General features: G+C 40.0%; 1 protein-coding gene across 1 annotated transcript in view; it reads left to right on the top strand.

Moving 5' to 3' along the window:
* Positions 1–20,694, top strand: part of adcy2b (adenylate cyclase 2b (brain)) — a 67,363-nt gene extending 46,669 nt beyond the window's left edge. Inside the window, exons 13-25 of the mRNA XM_024257887.2 lie at positions 2,908–2,977; positions 3,160–3,257; positions 3,668–3,752; positions 7,673–7,813; positions 10,172–10,297; positions 12,005–12,189; positions 13,481–13,565; positions 15,276–15,434; positions 17,728–17,874; positions 17,999–18,106; positions 19,694–19,808; positions 19,877–20,001; positions 20,068–20,694. Of these exons, the coding sequence (XP_024113655.1) occupies positions 2,908–2,977; positions 3,160–3,257; positions 3,668–3,752; positions 7,673–7,813; positions 10,172–10,297; positions 12,005–12,189; positions 13,481–13,565; positions 15,276–15,434; positions 17,728–17,874; positions 17,999–18,106; positions 19,694–19,808; positions 19,877–20,001; positions 20,068–20,220 (1,597 nt within the window). The 3' untranslated portion in view covers positions 20,221–20,694. The remainder of the gene's footprint in view (positions 1–2,907; positions 2,978–3,159; positions 3,258–3,667; positions 3,753–7,672; positions 7,814–10,171; positions 10,298–12,004; positions 12,190–13,480; positions 13,566–15,275; positions 15,435–17,727; positions 17,875–17,998; positions 18,107–19,693; positions 19,809–19,876; positions 20,002–20,067) is intronic.
* The last annotated feature ends 1,106 nt before the right edge of the window (positions 20,695–21,800 follow it).

Raw genomic sequence — 21,800 nt, 5'->3', positions numbered from 1 at the left:
TCAGCATCTGAAACTTCCAGCACTATCATCTTCAGCGGCCAAATTCAACTTACAGCATTCACACTAGCATTATCACAGGTAATGTTATATATCTAGTTCATAATTATGTTAAAGTTACGTTTTACAGTTTTAAAAATGTAGTTTTAGAGTGTTCAATAAATGTTTATCCTGTTCGACCTAAGGTGTGTTTTGGATTTTGGCTCCCTGTGAGATTGAGTTTGACACTCCTGATATAAAACAATGAACCAGATATCAAACATGTTGCTTTTTTTCTATAATTTATTTTAAATTTTCGGAAACAAGTACGGAAAAGAAAAAAAATATGGAAAAAAAAAGGAAAGAGGTCCAGCACACAACATAAACTTTTAACAAAGCCAAAAGGAACAGAAACAAAAACCAAATAGTCCTGCAAAAGTGAAAATAAAAATAACCTCAACCATGAAACACAACCTTCTGTAGCAAAAGGAGAGCTCAGGAAAAAAGGAAAAAAGGGGTCAGGTTGGTTGTTTTTACCAGCTGAGCCCTGCAGCCTCTGCTAGAACACCTGAGAACTCTGAAAAGCTGGCTACCAATGAATACGGAGACGCCGACCATTTTCTGAGTCCACAGCCTCTGTTGTCTCTCCTCAGCTTCACCTGAGACGTCAGCAGTGATCTGTGACAAGCTGTCAGACTGACTCCTGATTGAGGGGGGAGCACTCTCACCTCCCATCAGAAAGCTGAATCTTTAAGCTTAATTTAACTTATTTTAATGAGTATAATAAGTAATCACATAAACTTTAACAGCTTCAAGCTTCATACATACTTCAAATGAGTGGTGATAAAACGGATAATGGGATGAGTGGAAAATAAAGTGAGAACTTTAAAATCAGCTGGTCTCAACCTAAACCTGAAGGCCTTAACAACACTTTTAGAAAGTATTCATCCACAGTTTTCAAACTAAAATAACTCTATTAACTTATGAAATGAGTGCATGAAAGGTCATTAGAGACGTGTGATCTCTTCTGGCCGGTTAGTCGATATTTGAACAGGATGAAGGAGTTTTAGTTATAATTCAAACAGAGTCTGTCCAAGACAGTTTGATTAACAGATTTAAAAGGAGAAATACTCAGAAATGTAAAAACAAAATGATTTCTTATTACATTTGTTCTCTTTCGGTAAAAGGTGATGTGACGTGTCGTCTTTGACCTCCACCTGCTGCTCCTCCAAACATCATGATAAATAAAATAAAGTATTATAATGGAGGGAAAGTTCACCTTTTACTGCTGGTTTTGTCCAGATGAACAGTTTGCTCCAAAGAAACAAAGTATAACTTGTTCAATGCCTCTTCGTGTCTGTGATAAATAAAATCATTTAGGGTTTTTCTGCTCTTACTGTTATGATAAACTGGGAAATTGTGTTTGACATATGTATTATGGTGTTAACAAGAAGTTTGTGGTCAATATTTTATGTATTGCTCAGAGAAGTGGTACTACTGATAGTTTTTTTTTGTTAAATGAATATGACAGAGTATTAGGCTCACAATAAAAGAAAAAAGAGTAGCATTACGAGCTTTTTCTTGGAAATTTACAACTTTTAATTGAGGAAATTTACATGTGGTAATTTTATAAATTTACTTTTTTTTCTTGTAAATATCCGGCTTTTTTTCGTGTAAATTTACAACTTTTAATTTGGAAATTTACAAGTAAAAACTAGTACATTTACAAGATTAATATATTTACAACTTTTAATCTTGTACATTTACTAGTTTTTTTCTCATAAATGTATTACTTTTAATCTTGGAAATCTATGAGATTTAAAGTCGTAAATTTACAAGAAAAAATATGTAAATTTTTGAGAAAAAAAGTAAAAGTTTAGCCTATGACATGTAAACTCATAAATATATGCCTTTTTTCTCGTAAATTTACGACTCTTAATCTTGTAAATTTACGAGAATAAAGACATAAATTTAGCCTATGACTTAAAGTAATAAAAATACTTAACTCTTTATTCTCGTAATTTAATAACTACGACTTTTTTCTCGTATATGTAATACTTTTAATTTTGGAAATTTACAACTTTCTTCTTGTAAATTTAAGGAAAAAAATCATACATTGAGCCTATGACTTTTTGAGTAATAAAAATACAACTATATGCTCATAGTTTAACAGTACCGACTTTTTTCTTGTAAATTTCCAACTTTTAATATGGAAATTTCTGACTTTTTTTTATTGAAAATTTACGACTTTTAATCTTGTGAATTTACTATTTTTTTCCCTCATAAATTTATGAATCTTGGAAATTTAAGAGATTAAAAGTTGTAAATTTACCAGAAAAATATTTTTGAGGAAAGAAAAGTCATAAGTTTAGCCTATGAGTTTTAAAGTCATAAATATATGACTTTTTAAAATAATTTCACAGTTACAACTTTTTTTCTCGTAAATGTACAAGTTTTAAGGTCATAATTTAAAAACAAACTGCCCCTAAAACTGTTGTAAATTAGAGCATTCTGGATCTGAGGATTTTTCTTCACCTAATTGTTGAAAAATGACAGAAAAACCTCTGGTGCTGTAAAAGTAAAGGTTGGAAGTCTTTTATAATAAAAAAGTCAATTTTTAAATTGTATTTGATCTTTACTGTCACAAATCTAAATGAAAAAATCTCAAAATAAGGCTTTTTGCAGCAATTATTAGGTTTGATTAAAAAAGATGAATTGGATTAATTAATTACAGGTCATAATGAATTAATCATGCAAAAATAATTGCACAAAGGCACTGAAAGCACTTTGGAGTTCTTGCTACCGTAGATGTAAGTCCATGATTAACTCACATATTAAAATAGAAGAACACTGCTTTCATCATCAGCATTTAAAAGTTAGTTCTTGACTTCCTGTCTTCTGCACCGTCTGTGTCTCTTGTTTCTGCTGTAGACAGTGGCTTAAGTCGGAGGATATCCAGAGGATCTCATTGTTCTTTCACAACAAAGGTCTGGAGAAAGAGGTAGGCGAATGCATGCAAACCAGCAGCAGCACTGTTCTCTTGGGAGCTGATCAATAGAAACGAATGCATGTGTTGGTGATGAGGAGCTCATTATGGGGGCTTCACAAACTGAAACGGTCTCCTATAGAGGATGTTGGAAGCAATACCTCTCCGCTTCACTTGTAACTGTCTTCTCTTAACAGTACAGGTCCACCACCTTACCTGCCTTCAAGTATTATGTCACCTGCGCCTGCCTCATCTTCTGCTGCATCTTCGTCGTGCAGATTCTCGTCATACCCAAGTACGTTTTTTGGGATTTACATCGAAACCATTGAGGCAGACTGTTAAAAAAGCAGATGAAAAGGCTGCTGGGGACTAAAGATCAGGGGAATCCAAGTGTGGCGCCATTTCAACAGTGAGGAGAGAAACCCCTGCCATGCTGATTTACTGCCTCTCAGAGCCAAATGTGTAACTCTGCATTTTTATGTCTTCACTGCATCGTTCCCCACTCTGAGACGTTACATCAGCCCTTTATGGCTTGGATCCTTCAATCTGACCATTTTTCCTACAGAAACGTATACATAGAAAAGGTTTCCATGGAAACCTCTGACTCCTGAGTGAACTGCAGGTCTGGTTTAAAGCAGAACTGGACTCTTTATGACATGAATCACACAGAATTCCATGTTGAAGTGAAAGGTGTTTGTGCTGCAGAACTGCTGTGCTGGGGATCTCCTTTGGTCTGACGTTCCTCCTGCTGGCTTTGATCCTGCTGCTCTGCTTTGCCAGTCACATTCTGGTGAGTTGGGGTGGATTTCTCTGTCATTTGATCGCGTGACGAGACTTACAGTAAAGCTGTCCTGATTACAGAAATAGAGCTCCCATTGGTCCAGTTTAGGGAAGCCAGTCTCTAAGGTCAAGAGGTTCTTTTTTGTTTTGAGATTCTACATGGTTCAACTCTCAGATCTTCATCTGACAGTGCAGGCGTGTTTGAGCGGGGATTGAAAAACTACAGGAGGATCGGGGTTCACAAACACTGAGAATTTGGTGAGAACAACCTAAAACAGTGAAGGAAGAAGTGATAACAGAATTATGTTCTGGACAAAGTCACATTGACTTAAAAGGACATGAAATGATCAGAAAACCAAGATTTGGAACAAAAGTGTTGGAGAGATTTATTTCAGTATAGGGTCCTAATATGTGGAACAAACTAGACACGGAAAGTAAAGATATAAAAACAATTGCTACCTTTAAAAAAGTGTTATTAAAAAAGAGATGTTAAGCAAATATTGGAGATAATGTGGAAAAATAATTTCCTAAAACTTATGTAGTTGATGCCACTGGACCTAGTGTACGTAAATAGAATTAAATGAGGGTTTGTGTCGACAACTGTTTATGTAAATGTGTATTTATTTTTGTTTCTATGTCCTCAATATTTATGTAAAAGATCATTTTCATTTTCCTAGTTTGATATATTTGATTTAAATGTGTTTATTTACCAGTAGGGGCAGATAAGATGTTTCTTCTTTCTCCACTTTTTTATTTTTTAATTGTTTTATATTTATTTAGTATTATTTTGAGGATATGTAAATTTAAAAAAAAAAAAAAAAAAGGAAGAAGAAAATTTCCTCTAGAAACCTGCTACCAGCCGTGCATCATGGGAAATCTAAAGCACAGCCCAAAGTTAATGTGGAAGTATGGAAATGGCAAGTGTTACGACCTCAATGGGCAAACCGGGCTCAAGTCTAGGGGTAAAACAAAAAAAAGGGGACCATAACAAAAACTGGACACCCACGAGACAAAAGGAACACAGTTTATTAAATAAAGGGAAACAAAGAAACCATGTCCTGAAAAGTAAAAGAGAAAACAATTAGTGTGCTGGTTAAAAGAAAAAGACTAAAAGGGTATTGAAACCTTGGCCAAACATAGAATAAGTCATGGAGACTGCTGACCCAGCAATGTCGGGGGTCGGAGTTAGCAGCACCCTGATAATGGCTGCCTAACCAAAACTACCTAAAGAAAACAAATAAACAAAGCCCACAAGCTAAGACTACCAAGATCCAACCCCAAACTAAAATAACAAAACTCAGCAGTCTAAGACCGCACCGCCCCGCCCCGCACCGCCTAAACCCCGCCCAGCCCCTCAGCCTGCTGCTCTGCTCCCTGCCTGCCTTGTTGGGGCCTCTTCTGTCTTAAATAGCCAGCAGGTGCCAATTAACACACACTGGCCACACCTGCCAGGTGAGCAGAAGGACTGGATAGAAAAAAGGTCCAGCAGCAGCAGGGCGTAACACAAGTCAAACAACATAGTCTATGCTTACTGCATGAAACAAACATGGAGCTTTAGGGTTCGTCCTCAGGAGGGAGAAAAGTCCAAAAGCCAACTAAGAATAATTGCCACAACAAAAAAGGTTTCAACTGAGAGGATCCTCTACGCTCAGTCTTGATCTGAGCAGTTCCATAAATCCAAAATCCTCAACAACTCCATAAACTAGAAAGTAAAAAATTTTCAAGTGGCCAGCTCACATCAAGAAAGAAAAAAAACAAAAAACCTCACGATAACCCAACAGCTGGAGATGAGACTATCATAGAGAGGCTATGCATAGTGGAGGGCGCTTGCTGCTATGTGTAGATCAAGGCCTGCTGAAAATGACGAGGCCTTGCTGCCTGACTGTTCAAGAAATTGTTCAGATTTCAGATCAATGCATTCAACATGTGGGGGTGATTGATGGAGAATTGTCATCTGTTGGGAGACAGAGATAATTTGGAGCTTTCCATCATTTCCAAAGATGTGCTAACTTTGGAGCCATCATGGAATATCTACAGAAGTCTTTACCGGATCTGGAAGTTAATCAGCCTGACAAGAACGCTGATATGTACAAAAAATGTGCCAGCCACTTATTATCCTAAATCAGAAACACCTATTTGAGGTAATTAGCTTCATAAAGACACCTGTCCACCAAATACAAATTACAAGACTCCAACTACTAACATGGCCAAGACCAAAGAGCTGTCCAAAGACACCAGAGGCAAAATTGTAGACCTCCACAAGGCTGGAAAAGGACTACGGGACAAAAAAAAGATCCACAGTTGAAGCAATTATTAGAAAATAGAAGAACCTAAACATGGCTGTCAATCTTCCTTAGACTGGGGCTCAACACAAGATCTAACATCATGGAGTCTCAGTGATCCTAAGAAATTTGAGGACTCAGCCCAGAACTACACTGGAGGAGCTGGTCAATGACCTGAAAAGAGCTGGGACCATCGTTTCCATGGATACACTAAGACATCATGGTTTGAAATCATGTGAAGTTCTCCTGCTTAAACCAGCTCGTCTTAAGTTTGCCATTGACCATTTGAATGATCCAGAGGAATCATGGGAGAACGTCATATGATCAGATGAGACCAAAATAGAACTTTTTTGTCTTATTTTCACTGGTCGTGTTTGGATGAAGAAGAATGATGATAGAACTCCATCCCTACTGTGAAGCATAGGGGTGGTAGCATCATGCCATGGGGTGTTTTTCTACATATGGGACAGGACGAATGCACTACATTAAGGAGAGAATGACCGGGCCCATAAATTGGGGGATTTTGGGGAACAACCTCATTCCCTCAGTTTCAGCATCTAAGATGGGTCCATGCTGGGTCTTCTAACATGACAATGACCCGGAGCACACAGTGAGGAGAACCAAGGAGTGGCTCTGTAAGAAGCATATCAAGTTCTGGAGTGGTCTAGCCAGTCTCCGATGTTACTCAGTGGTTGTCCATTCTCAAAATACCTGTTTTTATCCCATGTGGGACCCTCATTTTTTACTATCTGGGCACCCATGTGAGGTCCTCATCACCCAATTCACATGTGACCCACATTTTTTCCCATTTTCCGCTCATGCCCATTTTCTAATGTAAGAAGCCCACCAATAACCTAGATATGTTAGCAGGGTACTCTCAGCTCTGCAGCTAAATGAGTTTAGCTGTTGCTAAGAGAAAGTGACACATGAGAAATCCTTTTCTAGTCTCCAGGCAAGATGGAAAGACTTAGCTGGGGCTGAAGGTCTGGTTTCCATGAGTACATGTGTTTAAATCAGGTGGTTGAATCCTTTGAGTCAGCCAATCAGCATCAAGCTGGCCGAGGAGAACTAGAAAACAGGCAGGGTTCAGGCTCTTGAGGGCCGGGGTTCAGGCTCTTGAGGGCCAGGGTTCAGGCTCTTGAGGGCCAGGGTTCAGGCTCTTGAGGGCCAGGGTTCAGGCTCTTGAGGGCCAAGGTTCAGGCTCTTGAGGGCCAGGGATCAGGCTCTTGAGGCCCAGGGTTGGCCATCCCTGTTTTAGTGGGTGAAACATTCATGCTCTTGCAAAAGTGTGTTCAACATTCAGTTCTTTGTTCAACTAAAGCAAAAGCGGACGAAAACAATATCTAGAATGATGCAAAAAGGAAATAGGCAAGTTAAACAAACCTGGAAATCCTGTCTATAAAACAATACAACGGTTATATTGGTCTGCAGGTGGTTTTTCATGCATTCGGATGTAAATTTTGTGCCAGATTGTAACAATGACACATTTGGATTCATTCGTGATTTTTTTTTTATTCCTCCATAAACCGTTTTATCTTTAGAAAAAGATCATTTCTCTTTTTTTATCCTTTTGACAGAAAGGATCATTTACTGTATTTTTGGTTTAAATTGAACCCTTCCTTCAGTCAGTCCCTCCTTGTTTCCCCAGCAAAGAGGAAAAGGCTCCTCCTGCCCTATTCCATGGTTTCCCACGTCTTCCCGTATCATTGTTACAAACAACCCCTGGCTGCGGTTGGTGCTCACCATGATGACCACGGCGCTCATCCTGGTGATGGCCGTCTTCAACATGGTAAGAATTCAATGGATCTTTTTTCTTTTTTACACTGTTGTTGAAAGAAGTTCTTTTCTGTTCTGTTTTCTGCTAGGAAACGGTGTCAGAAAGAAACATTTTAGCTATAAGGACAGAACAGCAACTGTTAAATACACTGAAAAATAAAGATTCAAAAAACCAAACCCTAGATGAGCATTGTTAAGCAGTAATGGATAACTGATAATTACGATGTTTAAGGATCAATGGGAACTTATTTAGCAAGGCTTGGGGAGCGATAAAAGATTAAATACAAACAAAGTACTAAAATCAAGGATCTTTAAAAACAAAGAGCATAAAACACATAAAACAGTCAGACTAAAAGCAATGCAAAACAGGCTGGCAACAGTTCTATTAAAACCAGAGTGTGACAGGTAGAGGAGGCAAACCTGTTAGGTCTCTCCAGGAGCAGCTGCTCTTCTCTGGGGATTCTTAATCTTTATTTAAGTTTTACAGACAAAGAGCAGAGGCCAGTACTCTGTCTGTCCTGAACACACGTTCATCTCCAGTGATACTTACACACCAAGCAGGGTCATTGCGATGGCTCTGGTTTCCTGGCGAACTCTTGTCACTGTCCATAAAGGCTGCTGAAATCTTTTCTTCTGGAGTGCATCTCCTTCTCGGCTTGCTGTGGTTTCCCGTTTAGTGCTCAACATGGATCCTCTTCTTGTCTTTGTGGGTGTGTCCTGGGTACTGGTACTGGAGGTGTCCTGAGGACCAGTCAGTGTGGAATGCATTGGCTAAAAGATTCTTAACGTTCATTAGACATTGTCACACAAACTATTTTTTGTGCAATAAAAACCATCTAAATGGCGTATACTTGTGTAGCGCTTTACTACCTTCCTTGAAGGGCCAAAGCGCTTTACAGACCCATTCACCCATTCACACACACATTCACACACTGGTGGAGGCTCCACTGCTGAACACTGACACCAGCCTTCCACCAGAGGGAATTCGGGGTTCAGTGTCTTGCCCAAGGACACTTTGATACATGGGCGGGGAAGGCGGGAAACAAATTCACCATCTTCTGACCAAGAATTGACTGCTCTACCGCTGTACCATGGTCGCCCCAAAACAACCTGTAAAACAACTGTTCATTCTAAAACAAATACTTAACTTTACCTTCTGACATGTATGAAGAGATCAGATTTTAACTTATGAATATTCCTGGTTTCAGCTTGCAGACTCGTTCTCCGCTAACTTTGACTTATTTTCAAGCATATTTATTTTCCTTAACACTTTAGCACTAGTACTGTTGTTGGTGATTACTTGCTCAAGTAACACACCTGTTTTTAACACAGTTTTAAACCCCTAACAGTTTGCCTGGACCGTTTTTCTTTACTGAAATCACACGATCTCTTTAATCAGTGTAATTTTCAGTCTGTTATTTTCTGTTGCCGGTGACAACTCGTTTAATAAAAATATTTTTGAAATGTACTATCTCTATCTCTGCTATTTTTCAGGGTAATTTATTTTGGCCTGGTTGCAGGCTGTCTCACTTTTAGAAGTGTTTTTCAGCTGGAGATAGTTATTGCTTTCCATAGTTACTTTCTTTGTAGAAAAAATAGAAAATGATTAGTTTAAAAATTCAACAAAGACAATATTGGTGAGGCAGTTTGGTTCAGCGAAACCATATGTCATCAGCTCTATATTAATCTGCAGTGCTGAGAAAAATATACAAAACTGGAACAGGCCGCTCTTTGTAAAACCCAGAAATAATGAAAGTTTCAAATGCATGTCTCTGTATGTAAGTTAACGTGTTCATTAATTAACATGGCATGTTAATTTTCTTTCTTCGTTTCCCCCACGAAAAATAAACAATATCGACATTTTTTCATAGATGGATGCACATACCATGTATCTGCCTTCAGTAGCCTTGGCCATCACTACACTGGTTCACAACACAAATGCATCTAAAATGAAAGTTTTTTTTTTTAATCACTGCTAACTCTGTAGAGAAATTGAGTGTTGGTGTCAGAGCAGACTCTTCCTGGAGGGGGTGGTTCACATAGTGCTGATGTCAGCACGTTTCCAACCGCTCGTTTTCGTGGGTATGGGAGGGGCTGCTGCAGATATAGTGCATAGAGGATTACTCTTAAATGAATAAACAGATCAAAATACAGTTTTTGTGTTCTCTATAGTGAGGAATGAACATTATAATGCACTAATACCTGGTTATTTTAATGAGTACAATAATAATGTTTGAAAATATCTGAGGAAAGTCATTGTAAATGGTAAATTTGGTATGTTCCGCAAAATATCTTTATCAAAACATAAACAAGTTTTCAGAGTGTTTACTTTTTGCCTTCTGATTGAATCTTCTGCCCTCTTTTTTGACAGTTTTTTGTGGAGGATCTCCAAGTAGAACGCAGCATAACAACTGTGTCGCCTCTGAATCGAACCAATGACAGTCTGTTTCATCAGAACGAAGAAGAAGAAGCACAAAAAAATAAGTTTTACCTTCCTGTAAGTATCACAGTGACCACAATGGAAAACGCTTTTATTAGTTACATAAAAAAACGATGTAAAGCTAAGAGATTTTAATATTTCATTTGGACTCAGCCTTTAACATGAAGGCTGAGCCCCCTATTACAGACCCAGTTTCATGTTCAGATTCAGAAGAACTGGTTCATACTTTCATCTCCTGCAGGCTGGACTGATGCAGCAGTCTTTGTTCAGAACTTTGCAGCTGCCAGAGTTTGGACCAGAACTAGAAGTGATTCAATCTCTCCTGTTTTCAGGTCCTTACAATGGATATCAGTTATTTTAGTATCAATTTTGAAGCATCGCTGCCAGTTTACGAACCACTTAATGCGTGGGATCCAAAACAAACCCATGAAAGTGCTGGAAGCTAAACCGAGTCAGAACCAAACAGAGTGAATATGCTTTCAGCTGATGAATTCAGATCCTCTCCAACTGTGTATATGGTATTGTTTTTCCTGGAATATATGTTGTCTTTCTTTTAAATTTAGTTGAATCTATTTTTATGGTGCATTTATTCATTGTACCTGTGTGTATACATAAGGTACTGTGTGAATAGAATTTTAGAAAAACTGATGGATTGTGTTAGATAATTTGAAGATGAAATCCTGAAGATGGTTCTGGAAAATAAGCAGGTAATTGATAGGGGAAGAGATTACTGTCTGAATCAATTCTGGACGTACAACGACTCCAAAAATCTGGCCACTGTCCTGAGACTGGTTGGTCACATGATCACTATATCCAAAACTCCGAACTTGTTGTCAAGGTGGACTGCAACTTGACACGGATCCTTCACATTCTCACTCCCAACTCGTCATCTATGGATGTAAGGTTCAGGCCAATCACAAACGGGCAGACAGCTGGTTCCACGTGCAGCAGGTTTATGCATTCATACGGGAACTAAGAACAGCTAAAAGTCCACAAAGCTAAATCAGAGTCAGACGGGCAGAGGTCAATCACGAGCATGGGATCATCCAAGAAGAGAGTAGAGTTTCAGAGTTCAGGCGAGGGTCAGGACAGGCAGCAGAGAATCAGAGATAAAGCAGAGTCAGAAACACAAGATCAGGTCCAGATAGAAACGCTCAGTAATGTAGGCAGGGTGGTACAAACAATACTTTGCACTGAGAGTGGCTCTGTGCAGTACTTAAGAAGCAGGTGGGTGATTGTCAGATTGGAGTCAAGGGAACAGGAACCAGGAATTGTGCGCTGGGGTTGCTGGGAGATGTAGTGCAGTCAGTACTCTGGAGATGGTTCCTGGCGGTGACCAGAGGGGGAGACAGAATTCTGACTCCTGACAGGGCCTTACCATCACTGTTTGACGCTTTGGGAGTGCCTAACTCATCTTCTTTTACATGCTGACCATCAAAAAACGAGACGCAGTACTGGACGCGCTACCAGGTTAGGGTACTGGTACCAGTCTGCTACAAATAACGATCCATGTTTCGAGGGTTCGGGACCCCTGATTAGCGTCTGTGGCCCGGTACCAAGCAGCTCTCGGACAGGTTACGGTTCGTGGCCTAGAGGTTGGGGACCCCTTTTTTAGTGATAACAGCCATCTCGTTAAAAACCGACGAGTTGGGGACCCCTAAAACGTCAAAAAGTGATGCGGAGGGAGAACAAATCATATGTTTGTGTGTGACATTGGGAGTGAGAATGCTTCATTTTTTAAATTGAGTCTTTTTTCTTTTACAGTACTTCATCTACTCCTGTATTCTGGGTCTGGTGTCGTGCTCAGTGTTCCTGAGGATAAACTACGAGCTGAAGATGGTGGTGATGCTTGTTGCCGTGGTGATCTACAACATCATCATCCTCCAGACACATGCCTCCCTTCTGGATGGATTTAGCAAAGCTATGTATCCCACAGATAAACTGGACAGGTAGCAATTGTTCTGTTATATAAAACATGCCTGCACATAGCAGTAAAAGAACAATTAGTCTCAGTCCAGGGAAGCATGTAAAATTCTCCACCTCCCTCTGGCCCTGCAGCCAGGCGTTTCAGTCAAACACAACCTAACTAGAGCTACTAACAAGACTAACTAATGAGATGGCCGTTGTGGATTCCTGGCAAAGACTGATCCTGAGGAACCAGAGTCCCCAAAGACTGTCAGTCAAGTGTGTCACTGGGAGAGAAGGAAGATGATGAGTTACTGCAGTTTGTGTCACCAGGGCTGAACTTATTTTTCACATTTGACTGACAGGTGATGAAAAAAGAAGAAAAAAATCTGTCATGCCAAAAGTTTTCAGAGCACCCAGAGGAACAAAAAGCATTTTCCTTTTGTTTGTCTTCCTGTGTGCTTCATTAGCATGAAGACTCGGCTGCTTTTCCACTCAGTCACAGAAATAACAACAGTTATGAAATGCAAAATGAGAAGGAAATCAACTGGAGCTACATTTTTAGTCGCTCTTATTTTCTCGCAAGTAGCAATTTCCAGTTCATTACTGCACCTCAAAGGCTATTTTTAGTCCCCACTGTCCATGGTGATGAAGCCAATTCAAAGCAGAATAGAACAGATACATCATAATTACTGCCCTAAATATATATATTTAGGACAGTAATATATATGTTTATATATATGTACACACACATATATATATATATATATGTGTGTGTACATATATATATGTGTACATATATATATATGCATATATATAAATACATAAATACATATATTTGTGTGAGTGTATATATACACTAGATAGATAGATAGATAGATAGATAGATAGATAGATAGATAGATAGATAGATAGATAGATAGATAGATAGATAGATAGATAGATATGTGTGTGTGTACATACATAAACATATATATATCTATATATATATAGATATATATATAGATATATATACTGTCTATATATATATACTATATATAGACAGTAGTATACTTATATTTGAACATATATATATGTATATATATATATATATAGAGAGAGAGAGAGAGATACATATATGTACACACTCACATGTACATATATATACACATATATATATATATATATATATATATATATCTTCAGAATACATGTATAAATCTACAATGAAAGGGATACAGTACTTTGTACCTTATTTGTAGACTAGAATAGAAATCAGCTCATCATGCCATCCCTACTTTTATAAACTCCAGTTTTCCTAGTCTTTGTCGGTAACTGCCTTTTCTCTGTGTTCAGACCAGGAGTCCTAAAGGACCTGAAGACTATGGGTTCAGTGTCTTTGTTCATCTTTTTCGTCACTCTTCTCGTGTTGGCCAGGCAGGTAAGTGGATTTCCTCACATGCCTCCTTTTTATCTGGGCACAAGTGACCTCAAAGTGTAAAGTGAAATGTACTTCCTTTATTGGTTCTGTCACTCATTCGAGGCTTGAACGTTTAATGGGGCCTTTCAGCTGTTAAAAAATCTCCTGATAGGAGTGACGTTTTCCAAGGATTCGTTACCAGTGGATTTAAAATGACTTTATTGTCAAAGTGTGAATTTCGCTTCCAAAAAATATGTCCATAAACTTGATGCATATGAGAGGAGCTACCACCAAATGTTTTTAGCCTGATCGCTACATGGAGCATTATCTCCTTTACAATGTGTAGAAGATACGGATGATCCCAGCGAACATTTCATTGTGGGCCCATATGATTTACCTTTGGGCTTAATTGGTGGCCCCAGGTGGGTTTGTCCACGGGTCCTATGGTGGCCCCATGTGTGTCTACCCACACTGGAACCCGCGGACAAACCCACCTGGGGCCCACATTGAAATGTTCGCTGGGATGTTTGGAAATCAAGTTTATTTATTTAGAAGAAATTTCCAAAAATATTGTGCCTCAATGTTGGGGTTCATGAGATCATTCAGAGACTCTCCAGGTATCGTGAGCTTCACTTCCACTGCAGAAGCTGCATCTGAATGATGGCTCTTTTCTGCGGTCTCTCTGTGACCTAGTTTGACGACTTGCTGTCCCACTTCAGTCCAAGGAGGGAAAAAGAAAAATTAAATTAGAGGATCTTTTTTTAATTATTGTCTCTATGAAAAATAAATAAAGAATAACATTGAAAGTGGATGCCCCTGATGCTCAAATCTCACTCGGTTTAAATACAGCTTCTGAGGATCTGGCTCAGCACAAGATGAACACATTTGTTCAGATCTTCATCTCCTCTGTGCCCCCACATGTGACCTCACTCAGTCAACACAGATTTGATTAAAGAAGTTTTATCTTTTTTGGGGTACCATCCATCATTTCTGACCCCAAAGCAGATATTTTGGACAGAAATGCCCAAAAAGGAACTCCCTGGAGAGCCTTGCTTGGCTTCAAGCAGTCCCTCGAGCTGTTTTGATTCTGGGTCACGATTCAAGCAGGGAAAGTTTGCTTTGCTTCGTACTTATTTTAGAATAATTAAGCTCCTTCATCTGGTTGTTGCTTGTTGAAGTGCCAAAGTAGAAGACCGCTTTATCAGTTACCCTTACACTTATTCTGGGAACTGAATTTTCTGGGCTGCCCATCAGCTTGTACTTTCAAACTGAGATCCTAGAGAGGGTTGTATTTATTTTTAATCAGCCAAGACATTTTCTTAAAAAAATTCTGATTGTCAGGACTAACGAGGCTGTATCCAGTAATATAGTCAGAGAGGAGAACGCAGGTTAGAAGGAACAAGGGATCAGTAATTCCTCCCTCCTTGAACAGATGCACAGCCGAGAAAAATGCACACTGGATTATAGGATTCAGCAAAACAGTCCAAAAAATGTGATTTGATGACCCTGTTCAAATGCCTATTTGGGTCAAGAGGCAGGTGATTGGTCAGAGGAGTTGATGGGAAGTTTTTCTAGCAAAATCGGTTGTTCTTTTCTTTTGTTTTCTGCAAATCACAGAGGAAAAGTAAACATTTATTCAACGTATTCACGATAACTCTGAACATTGTTCACTAAAACAATGTGCCGCTTTCTGTCTGTAAACATCTCCTCACTCCGTCCTCCTTTTGACAGAATGAGTATTACTGCCGGCTGGACTTCCTGTGGAGAGACAAGTTCAAAAGGGAGTGTGAGGAGATCGAAACCATGGAGAATCTCAACAGAGTCCTGCTGGAGAACGTCCTACCAGCTCATGTCGCTGAACACTTTCTGGGGCGAAACTGGAAAAATGAGGTCAGAACTTGACTAAAAATGCATTTGCAGGGAAGAAGGAAGTGGACCCAGCTGAGGGTTTAAAAATAAATCCTGCACAGAACAGCAGAATTATTGCATCCTCAAGATTTAAACAAAGATTTTCAGATGATTGCTGCAAATATTTCAAATTCAAACATTCTTGGATACAAAAACAGTTATAACAAAACTCATTAGTTAAACTCAGTGGCGGGCCGTGCATTTCACACCTAGGCCTTCAGTAGTGCTCCATCTGAATCAATCCAACCCTCATTAAGTATTTTATGGCAATAAAACTTCTAGTGCAGGTACAACTGCCACACACACACCAAAAGCATAAAAAATAACCTGATAAAATTTCAATATTATGTAGGGAGATAGCAAAATTTTACTCACCAAAAATCCAGATTATTTAAACACAAAATCCATCCTTTCTATCCTCAAGAAGATTTCAATCACTCTGTCGTGCAGAATCCGTGCGTTTCGCAGATGGAAAGTGTTCCGTGGCTGTGATAAGCTGGGAAATGTTCTGGTATTCCTGAAGCCTCTTGTGGTCCAGGAGGGAGACAAACATCAGTTTTTGTGATCTTGAAATCAGGTCTGTGTCTGGAAAATAATATTGTCGGTAGTGCGCGCGAGGATTTTGCGCTGCACCTCTTCGTGAGCTCGGAGCGCCCGCGGTGCGTTCAGGGGCCTCGTAGATTTCCTCGTATCAGCTTCACTCCCGCTCAACGGAGTCACGGAACTCCTTTACCCGTGCCAGACAAAACTGTGCCACAACTTTACCCAGACATTCATTTTCCACCAAAAATCAGACGATGAGACGCTTTCCACTGGTAACATCTTCAAACCTGACACGCCGCTCCTCGGCACCTGTGTCCGTCACATAACGCAGAACCAGAGCGAGCTGTGAGCTATCCAATCAAGGCTTGTGAAAATGATGAGTTTTCCGTGCGCCTGCTAGCTGGCCTTGGTGTCGCCTACTCCAAATCTGATTGGTTGAAGCAACAGTTTGGTCGACAATTATTTTATGCTACAGGGCCCGCAGAACTGATTGTGAAGGCCTCCGGGCAGATTTCTTTGACCCTAGCAACAAATGGTGCTGCAATGTGATTGGTTAATGCTTAAATAGGAAAATACACGTCTGGAAGCAGCGCAACCAGGGAGACAGCAATGAAAGGACGAAGACAGAGCATTTGGAATTATAGAATACGTATTCACGGAAATAAATAATAATTAATATCAGTCTGTGATTCAGATATTTTTAGGCCAGCAGAGAAGACCTTGCAGGCCCTGACGGCCCGCCACTGCTTAAACTTAGTTCTAATTACATTTTCACTTAAGACTTTCCTTAAAAAGTAACACAACAAATCTAAAAAATTCAACAAACCATTTAAAAAGAAAACTGATCTTTGATTGACTACATATTACATTTTCTGAGTGAGGATGGATGCAATTTCTGTTCTCTTAGTTCTCCAGAAGTCTATATCAAGCGGGGGCCCTCCCACTCCCCTTGTTGGGTCTCCTGCAGGGCGGTGTCTGGCGTTGGGTATGATGGGTGAGGATGGGTCTCTGGACATGCCCCACCCCCCCCCAGCTGCAGCCCCCCATCTCCTCTGTGCAATGTGCTCAAAATATACATAGCAGAAGCAGCGTGACACTGCCTTTAATGTCACCATACCATGATTTTAAGTCTTTCTGAGTAAACTATGTCCATATATATGATCATACTGTATATATATATATTACAGTGCTCTGTATCTCAGCTCCTTTAGTTTTAGTGTCGTCAGAAAAGTCCTTAGCAAAAGTTGCTAGCATCATTAGCTCTTGTCGTTTCACAGTGTCGTCAGAAAAGTCCTTAGCAACAGTTGTTTGCGTCGTTAGCTCCCATCATTTCACAGGACGATGATATTGGTTAGCAGTACATAGACATGAACAAATGTTCAATAAGTTTGTTCAGTAGACATAGACAGTGGACGCAAAAAAATATTTTTGGCACAAATGGAACCTCGTACAGCCCAGCCTAAGCCAGACTCCGCCTTCAATGACCCCCAAGGTAAACTGAGTTTGAGACCCCTGCTTTAGGCTATGGAGTTCCTCACTGAAATTTCCTCCATTCGGTAAAATGTGTGGTCAGTTCTTGCCGTGACTGAGTGGGAGAGTCTCACTTCAGAAATGACGAGAAAAATATCTCACTGAGGGTAAAGCGTTAAGATCATGGATTTCTGAGACCTTCATCTTCCCTGAAGCAAGATCAATCCAACACATCTCTCTTATCTTCCACTTTTGTCATCAGGATCTTTATCATCAGTCGTACGAGTCGGTGTGTGTGATGTTCGCCTCCATCCCAGATTTCAAAGAGTTTTATACGGAGTCGGATGTGAATAAGGAAGGACTGGAATGTCTCAGACTTCTCAACGAGATCATTGCAGACTTCGATGAGGTAAATATTATCAGACAGAGAACAGTCCTGCTTCTTTGTTAAGAACTGGCTGGTTGAGCTCCAAAGAAATCCTGGCAGTGTTTGGATCAGGACCATGTGATGACATGCCGTTCTCTTCCTGCAGCTGCTTTCCAAGCCCAAATTCAGCGGCGTGGAGAAGATCAAGACCATTGGGAGCACCTACATGGCTGCAACTGGACTCAACGTGACTCTGGGACCAGAGTGTGTGCAGGTAGGTTACACTGTGATGAGGACAACCTGGGACTGGTGCACTGGTGACTTGTACTTTGTAGACAGTGTTTGAATAATTTCAGTAATATGTTTTTATTTAGCAAATGTTTTAATGATAAAGAGGCCACACCTTTCATTCTTGATTTTGAATCAAACATAGAAATGCCAATGGCTGCAGTTCCCCAAATAACCTCTAGAGGCTGACCTGGAGCCAGTCTACATTCACTCTCATTTTAAATTGTGTTTTTGGTCAAAACGTAATCCATTGGCCCAGGTAGCGTGCCTTGCAGATCCGCTCAGCTCCAAAAGCCACGCCCCCTCAGAGGAGATTTTGCAGACACAGGCTTCAGATCAACATGAAAAAGGTTTTTTAAAGACATTTAGGTTGTGGGATGTTGGTTAAAAACTTCATAATTATAATTAAAATAGTACTTAGAAGGTTTTTTTAAATAAAAAAATGTCATGGGGGATTTTAAGTTGATTTATTCTGGAATAATATTCCTGCCTTTCTATTATTCATAATTATGTTAAAAAGTTACGGATTTAAAGTTTTAAAAATTGGCTTTCTGCTAGCTTTGTGGAATTTTTTTGTATTTACTAAGATGTTCTTTAGGCTATTTTGGAGTTTAGCTAATGTTTCAGCTACATGCTAGCTGTTTTGGGCTTTTAAAACGTTTTTTAGGCTGTTTTGGAGTTAGGCTATTTTACACACTAGCTGTTTTGGCTAACTAATCCCAGGCTCACACCACTAGCGTTACAGCTCCGATGCAAGCGCTGCAGTCTTTACGTAACTCTAAAAGTGCGAGAGGAAACCCCCCTGCAGGCGTTCACGTCCTGTGTCAGGCTTTGGGTCGCTGTGAATCCGTTTCGTTTGGTTCAAATTTCGCCGGAAGATGCAGCTGATCCGCAGCAAATAAAGGGGGGAATAGGGGGAAGAAGGGGGCAATATGAGCCATCGGCTGTAGCTAGACCACTCCCACATCACACCTGAGCTGTGACGCTCACTGTGTGCCCAGGGTTTGGCTTTTTTAGGCTATTCTGGAGTTTAGCTATTTTTTTAGCTAAATGCCAATTGTTTTGGCTAACCCAAGATTTTTTTTTTTTCTTTTTTTGGGGGGGGGGGCATGGATAATTTGGCATTTGGCTAACATTTTAGCTGGCTATCAACTTCAGTGTTTTTAGCTATCAGCCGCAGCATTTTTGGCTATTAGCTTCAGTGATTTCAGCTATTAGCTTCAGTCATTTCAGCTATTAGCTTCAGCATTCATAGTTATCAATTTCAGCATCTTCAGCAGCCAAATTCAGCTTACAGCATTCACACTAACATTATCACGGGTAATGCTATATATCTAGTTCATAAATATGTTCAAAAGTTACAGTTTTAAAGTTTTAAAAATTAAGTTTTAGAGTGTTCATTAAATGTTTATCCTGTTTGTCCCGCGAAATAAGGAGTGTTTTGGATTTTGGCTCCTTGTGCGATTGAGCTTTACACCACTGGCTTACCAATTTAAGGGTATTAGTAGCCTTCCTCTATGCTTGCATGTTGTCGTCCTCAGTTGTTGTTTTTGGTGTTTCCTCCTCCCTGCAGGAGAATGAGCGACAGTACACACACATCGGTACCATGGTGGAGTTCGCCTTCGCTCTGGTCGGGAAATTAGACGTCATCAACAAACATTCTTTCAATGACTTCAGACTCCGAATCGGTGAGAGTGACCTCTGAATCAGAATGATGCACAGATGAACGTACTAACCGCCACTGCTCTATGTGAAGGGATAAATCATGGGCCAGTTATCGCAGGGGTCATCGGGGCCCAGAAGCCTCAATACGACATCTGGGGAAACAGTGTTAACGTTGCCAGCAGGATGGAAACCACCGGGGTTCTGGGCAAGATCCAGGTAAGATGTTCTACCAAACCGCTAATGCGAGTCAGCTGAGTGATGGTGGATGTGCTTCCTGTGCAGGTAACCGAGGAGACGAGTGGCATCCTGTCTGACCTGGGGTACATGTGCTCATGCCGAGGCATCATCAATGTGAAAGGCAAAGGAGACCTGAAGACGTACTTCGTCTACACGGAGATGACTCGGTCTCTGTCACAGGGGACTGTGATGCCCTGAGAGGCGGACTCTTTGAGAGCGTGGCGTTCAGGACGTTCGTCGGGCTCTGCGACTCCCCTCAAAGCGGCCCGATGGACTGACGATCTGAACCGTCCTTCAGTGCTGCTGGTGTTATTCGCATGTGGAGGAGCACCCTTATAGAGTGCCGGAGCAAACACAGCCCTGCCTTAATGTCTGCTTTACAGTAGTGGTGTGGAGCTAATTACCCATGCTGGCGTGTCAGAGCCTTACACTTCAGCTAATGGAACTGCCTGTTGAGCAATTTTTTTACATTTTCTTTCATGTTAGACTTGTTTTGTTACGGAGCTGTTTGTCTGCCAGAAAGCTGTGATCGGTATTTAAAGATTCATTTGTGTCCAGCAGAAGGAAACCGTCTTTTCTTATTCGCTGCACATTTGTAAATAAATGTCATTTTCTGTGAGAGCAATATTGTTTTAAGGCCTGAGACACTATTAAAGGTTTAGTACACTTTAATGATTCAAAAATCTTTATTATTATTTTAAAAATTCTAAAATGTTTACCTTGAAGAAACAAAAAGTGGGCAAAAAAATCTGAAGTATTATTTCCCGTCTTTAATTCTGACTGTTTGTAGTATTAGTAAAAGCTAACATTTCCAAACTACTGCAATGTATAATGAAATATATTGACTCAAAGTGAACAATCACAAAATCCCATTCTGTTAAGTTGTTGAAAGCAAAGTTATTGAGATTGTTTAACAAATATTTTCCAAAACCAGTAAAACTCTATTATTAGAATGGTTTTACATGAAAGAACCAGCATCACTGATAGTTTTCTTCTTTCAACCCTCCTGGAGGAGTTCCACTCAAACCAAGTTCCTTTGTTTCACCTGGGTATGTGCTGATGGATGAAAAGGTAGAAGGCCGGTTGCTACTGGGTGAGAATAACTCCAGCACCTCCTCGGGATTGATAACTTCTACAGCCGCTTCATCAAAGGTTTCAGTGGCATGGCTGCACCTCTCCACAGATGAACTTCAGCTAAGGTGTTTTTTTCTGGGATGAGGGGAAAATAAGGCATTTACCAAGCTGAAGAAGTGTTTCTCTACAGGTCAGACAATTGCAAACAATTCCTTGTGGAGGTGGATGTGTTTGAATCGGGAGTGAGAGCTGGCTTGTCCGATACCAGGAGTCTGCAACCTGCAGCTCCAGATCCACATGTGTCTCTTTTTATCTCTCCATGGTGACTCCTTGACCAAACATAAAAGAAGTCATGGAGACTGCTGACCCCCAGAGTCAGCAGCTCCCTGCTATTAGCTGCATAACCAAAACTAACTAAAAAAAACAAATAAACAAAGCCTGCAAACTAAGACTACCAACCCCAAACTAAAATAACAACACCCAGTGGTATAATACTGCAGAGGACAAAGAGGGAAAAGAACATTAAATGAATAATAATAAAAGAATATCAGTTTTTTAAAGTAAGGATTACCTAATTGGCATTTTTTAAATTTAGATTAGTCAAATTTCTAAATTGATGTTTGAGGTTCACATAGATGATAAACTATGTAGGTTTTTACATCCTGTTGACCTGAAGACGTCTTGTTTGATCAACTCTACCTCCA

This window comes from Oryzias melastigma, linkage group LG11, assembly GCF_002922805.2.
Source record: "Oryzias melastigma strain HK-1 linkage group LG11, ASM292280v2, whole genome shotgun sequence".
Lineage (NCBI taxonomy): Eukaryota > Metazoa > Chordata > Actinopteri > Beloniformes > Adrianichthyidae > Oryzias > Oryzias melastigma.
This window is presented reverse-complemented; position numbering and strand designations above follow the sequence as displayed.